This window comes from Hermetia illucens, chromosome 1 (genome assembly GCF_905115235.1).
Source record: "Hermetia illucens chromosome 1, iHerIll2.2.curated.20191125, whole genome shotgun sequence".
NCBI lineage: Eukaryota > Metazoa > Arthropoda > Insecta > Diptera > Stratiomyidae > Hermetia > Hermetia illucens.
This window is the reverse complement of record NC_051849.1, coordinates 60,156,085-60,162,084: the sequence shown is the minus strand read 5'-3', so window position 1 is coordinate 60,162,084 and position 6,000 is coordinate 60,156,085. Positions and strand designations below refer to the sequence as shown.

The following is a 6,000-nucleotide window of genomic DNA, read 5'->3' as shown; positions in this document are numbered from 1 at the left end:
GAAGTTATGCTGCCGCACCCTGTATAAATAAGAAAGCGAGAAGCAATCGATGACTGCCAATCAAACGGGTAACGCTAAATTCTTTCTTCTTCTTTTTTTACAATCACCAGAAATGTAATATTCTTTCTAGTTCCAAATTTCATCTCATGCTCTTTCGCCCCCTAATCTCGTCATTGTCTATACGAGTAGACGTAAGTTTTTCACTTACATCGTAAAACTATCGGAAAAATTGTAACTACGTTAGATATCGTTGCCATGGGGCATATGTATGACCTGAAAATTTGGATTTTTTAAGGCACCCTAGCCGGGCTTCTGGCTCAATGAAGATCCTTCCACAAGAGCCGTATGCACTTTTGCCAAGAAAATAACAAAATTTGCCTTGAAAACTTTTCATTTTTATTTGCCATCGATAAAAAAGAACTTATTTAATTTGTCATACACAAACCCGTCGAATGTGTTGCAATTACTGCAAAATATTCTGGTCGTACACTGTGACTTTTTTTTAAATATAAATATCATTAATACCGATAATAGAATTTATCACATCATACAAAAAATTCTCTCGAATTCATTTAAAAAACAACAGAATCAAACAAAAAAGTTTAAAAGAAAAGTCTTTAAAATATTTGTAAGCCAAATAATGAGAAGGTTATCAGATTTTCTTATCTGTAATTCTTAACTTAAGAACTTTGACTATCGCCCTCGGAATTGTAGACTTCCATTATGTGCTCAATTATCTCCCAGTGCTTGTCCTTTGTAAGATCTTTGACAAATACCTGCAGACAAATAGGAGGGGGATCTTTAGGAAAACCGACTGAGTTGAAGCTGCGAATGGGATACTTACATTGTACCAAACTGTGGAGTCATCATTTTCATCGGTTAGAGGAACTTGCACTCCATAAGTTTGTAACGCCAGTGACAGGCAGCAGATGGCAATATGAGATGGTTTGTAGTTGAGAATTGCGGGATTATGGTGGAAATCCTGCAAAGAAAATAATGCACAATTTAAAAATTTTCAATTCAGTCTGTCTTTTCTGTAAAATAGTGCATAATTGCCCGGGGGCAGAAATAAACAATAAGCAAAACATGTTTCAGTTGTCAAGAAAGAGGAATATACATCTATCACTACAATAATTTATTAACACATAACCCGGAAAGAAATCTATGATATTTTTGTATTCGTTTAATGGGAGACAGATACCAGAAAACAGTTTAACCAACTATTCGGGTAGCAACTAGCTAGCATGACGATTGTCGTCATGCATGATTATACGGTATGCTGAAAATGTTGAGATCAGGGAAAGAGATAAATACCGGTCCCGCAACAAACCGACCTAGGAAATTTCAATGTCGTTTTTGACGCATGAACGGCATCAGGACATAATAAATTAGTCCGAGCAAAACAAATACGTGTCTACATGCTAAGTATTGGCAACCTACAAGAAACTTTATGGTCGTGTGGCAAAAGCGACGACATAGACCGCGAACGTGGAAGAAATGTCTATAAGCTTCTCTATTTTGGTAGTCCACACACTCAATATGGTGTTGGCATTGCCATCTATGAGGATCTCCGTGATAACATTAAAGAAGTCGAACGATTTGATGACCTGCTGATAAGGCTAGCCAACTATTCGATGCAAACACCTGTAACATACATCGTCATTGCGGGCGATCTTAATGGTCATTCGTGTAAAAAGGCAGACGGCAACAGGTGCCATGGGGGAGAAGGATTTGGAGCGCGCTATGAGTTTGGCGAGCATATAGTCGATTTTGCGGACAGCCATGACCTTGTATTTATGAATGCAAACAATTGTCTCATTTTATAATGGGAACAGTAAAACCCAAATTTCATAAGATGTCGACATTTTTCCACCGTCACGGGTCTGGCAAATCAAGCCACCGGTAAAAGCGTGAGGAACGCACAGGCCCGCCGCATAAAGTGGTAACGATTTCGTGAGGAAAATGAAGAAATATATCACACGGTTACTAATCATAACGAATATAGAAGAATCGTGGAGCCAGGATTTTGAAATGACTATGTCCAAATGAAGGTCCGCGAAAAGAAACCCCTCTACCACAAGTTTCTCCACGATAAGACGCTGGCTAGTTGGCAAATTTACAGGAATTCCAACCGGGAAGCAAAGGAAGCGATTTCTGTCACCCGAGCAGTCCATTACAAAGATCTCTACGATAAACTGGACACTCAGAATGACGAGAGAAATTCGTATCGACATGTGAAAAGCCGCCCCAATGCATACAAAATTTGGTATACTTTTGGTGCGTTAATGACAAGAACGGTATTTTACTTGCCGACTGACGAGTCGCGACGGATAGATGGCGAGAATATTTCAAACAGAATTCAACGGAAGGATTTGTTCATCCTCCACTTCCACAAGCATTCCATTTTGAGCAATTCCACCTGCCAGTGTCACTGGTGCTCAGAGGTGGCGGTAAGGAAGATGGGGCGGCAACCCTATCGGCCAAACCAAAACCAAGTGGCCGAGGAGAACCTCCATAGTTGTGGAACCGGGAGACGCTGTACTCACTTGGGTTTGCCGGCCGTGATTCAGTAGGCGAATGCTCGAAAGGCCTAATCAGGGCGATCACACCCGAGTCTGCACGGGGACTCATCTGAAGTGGCAAATTGGTCACGAAACCTTACCAGGGGTATACTGGTACCATGGGAACCGGGAAAGCCCCTGGACTCACATACTTCGGGTGAATTCCTGTTGTATGTGAGGACAGCTCGGTTATTTGCGGTTGGCCCCCTAGTGGGAGTTTCATGGTGGTTGTGGTTATGCTCAAGCGAGAAGAGACCTTCGGGCCTCGACATGGTGTTGTGTATCAACACGGGTGCCGTACTCCATAGTTCGGTAGAGATTTAGGTAATTCTTGCATCCACCAGTATGAATGCTAAGCCATACACTTGGTATAGACTGGTACCGTTGTTGCTTGTCTCAGCGGGGCTCTGATTATGGTCACCAAATCAATCCGTGTCTGAAGAGGACCGTCGGATTAAGTCTCACGACAGGTGCCCACGTAAAACACCATGGGCTTCACTACCAGTGTCACTGAAATTGAACAAGCAATAAAACGAATGAAATCGGGGAAAGCAACAACACCTGACGACATCGCATCTAAGCTCTGGCAAACGAAGAACTGGGGTCTTTCAGAAACGTAGAACACCGCCTGACTGGCAAGAAAGAAGGACCGCAGTTTCAATAGGGAAGAAGAAAGGTAGTTCAGCAGAATGTTTAATTTTCCGTCCGATCCGAAATTGAAGACATTCTTGACAATCATATTCTCAATATAGTTCAAATAACTGTGAATCGAGCTGGGTTTTCCAAAACTACAGAACTTCTGACACAATAAACGCTCAGCGGTTACTCATGAAGAACCAGCATCGAAAGCGCCGCCCTCTTTACATTGCATTTCTGGGTCTAGAGAAGGTGTTTTATGTTGCGGCAACACCTAGCAATAGAAGAACTTATGCGTTGGGTTAAATTTCTCTACCATGATCCGAAAAGTAAAAGTGTGGCGAGTATATCAAAACTGCTTCACGTCTCTGTTGGTGTTCATGAAGAAAGCGCCCTCTTACCACTCTCATTGGTTCTTGTTATGGACACTGTCACACGGAGCATACAACGTCTAGGGCCCTATACACTGCTTTATGCAGATAATATGCCATAGCTTTTCATAGCAAAGCTGATCTCGAGCAACACGTCCAAAAATGGAATGATCGCCTCATGCAACATTGTCTCAGATTAAATCTGAATAAAACAGAATTTCTGATGACTAATTCCCATGAAACAGGCACTATCACTGCCCAGAACTGAGCGATTTAAATATCACGGATCAATGCTATCAGTCAATTGAGAACTGCGTTATGAAATTACTCCACACATTAGCGCAATCTTTGTGAACGACGTATCAACGAACGTATTAAACCACCATCAAACTTTCACAAGCGGGCCAACAGTCTTCTATGCTATCAAATGATCTGTGGTAAAATTTCTTGGCTGGACCTCTGACATGCTCACTTGCCAACTCGTCCTCCTCGGGAGGGCTGAATCCACTATCATTCCCTGTAATTGAAAATATTGAAGCAGTCACATTCGACCCAAAAAGGTAACAAAGTCTCGGAATCGATAAATTACCATTACAATGGATAGAATAACAATTACCTTTCAAAAATGTGGTTGATATACAAGAACGGAGAACGGACACCTGGTTTTGCACTGAAATCGGACAGTTCGATATTCCGAGCAACTGCCTGAGAGCCAAGCCTACGCCATCGACCTATCTGAGGCCGGTCTTCCTTTTCTATCAAAGATATTGCCCCTATACACTTTCCGGGCTGGGTGACCATCATCCATACGGATAAGGTAGCTCGCTCATCGTTGTTTATTGAGCTGAATTTTACCCACATATTAACCCCCTGTTAGTTACACCGACTGAAGCCGCAATGCACTCGGCCATTAGTTGAACTGAATCATGAAGCTTTTAAGTACCGGCAAGCTGCACCATCATTAATTCAATTCTGGACGTGGAAGGCCTTGAGACGCGAATTTGAGATACTTTTGTGTGTTAGCATGTTCATCAGCGATAAAGATTATCATAAATTCTTGTTCACATTCTAAACAAACATGAAATCCTCGCTTACAGCCCAAACAAACATGCTGACCGGTTAACCGAATCATTCTTTATTCTTAAACAATCAAAACTGACAGAGCAACTACATCGTATCCACGTTACGGTCGCCGCGCAAATACGGACTCTTCAGGCGTAACTGACAGGCAAAACTGAACGATCGTGTAAAATTTAACTGAGAGTCATATTGCAACAGTTTTTTCCATCCACACCCGTAGAGAAAAAATCTAATCTCTTGCAGATTTGCCGGAAGAAAAGTCTCTTTAATATGGCCCGATGATAGACTAGGATAATGGGGCTATGCAAGCTAACAATGGAAAATATGTTATAGATGGTATCCACCTATTGGGTTATATCTCCTTTCCTGTATGGGACAGCTAATGCCTCATTGCCAATTATCGGGTATTGAGTCGTTCCCTGAAACTTTGAGTATAAGTTGAACAAATGCACGTCCAGAAATTGAGAAAACTGGTTCAACAGCAAAAAAATTTCATAAAATCACTTTAGGGGAATATATAAAACGACAGCCAATTAATGCATAGAAAACAAAAAAACGATACACTCGAACTTTCCAAGAAGCCAATATTAAAAGTTGATATATTTAACAAAATTTCTCTGAACATACCTGTAAAAATGCCGCTGCAGTCTTTGCGATTGGTAATGAATTCCATTTGGTAGACCCAAACCAATCTTGTAGAGATTTCATGTAGTACAGCATGTACTGGAAAAAGTAAATAATAGCCTTCAATTAAACTTTTCCACGGAACAAAAAGAAAAGACAAAATCATACCTTATGCGGGTGAACAATATTTAAATCAAATTTCAACATGCGAGTAATCAACAATTCAGCCTGAACAATTGCATCCCTTAAAGCCCAGTATTCATCCCCAAGTTCCAAAGGACTCGATCCTCGGTTCAATGTGTTATGCGCCACATTTATAACATCCCGAATTTTAACTGGATCATCTTTTATCTTTCCAGCTAAATAAAGAGATGCTGCGGCTATAAGCTGCAATTATAAATCTGTTAACATAGTAGACGGTTTTTAAGAGGACTTATCTTACAAACTCATCGTAATTAGACGCATCCACTTCCTTGTAGAATCTGTGGAACAAAATCGCTGCCGTTGCTGACGTCAGCGGTTTCATTGCTAATTTGATGGCACATTCGAACAAAAATCGTGATGTAAGACCTTTAGCATTTTTCTTCCTGAATTAAAATATGAATAAATACAATAAGTTACTCCACCTCTGTCAATAAATGTGTCTTATAGTACTTTTAAAATGCATTGGAATATAACTATATATCGGGGTATGATCCAGTATTTTTTTACTATGTAACGTATTAATA

General features: G+C 40.7%; 1 protein-coding gene across 3 annotated transcripts in view; it reads right to left on the bottom strand.

Moving 5' to 3' along the window:
* Positions 1-373: 373 nt before the first annotated feature.
* The window catches only part of LOC119661508 (cyclin-Q), a 31,146-nt gene continuing 25,519 nt past the window's right edge, over positions 374-6,000 (bottom strand). For all 3 annotated transcript variants that reach the window (XM_038070876.1, XM_038070878.1, XM_038070877.1), the window contains exons 3-7: positions 5,715-5,859; positions 5,441-5,659; positions 5,276-5,371; positions 845-982; positions 374-776 (exon numbers count right to left, since the gene is read on the bottom strand). In XM_038070876.1, coding sequence (XP_037926804.1) covers positions 681-776; positions 845-982; positions 5,276-5,371; positions 5,441-5,659; positions 5,715-5,859 — 694 coding nt within the window. In that variant the 3' untranslated portion in view covers positions 374-680. The remainder of the gene's footprint in view (positions 777-844; positions 983-5,275; positions 5,372-5,440; positions 5,660-5,714; positions 5,860-6,000) is intronic.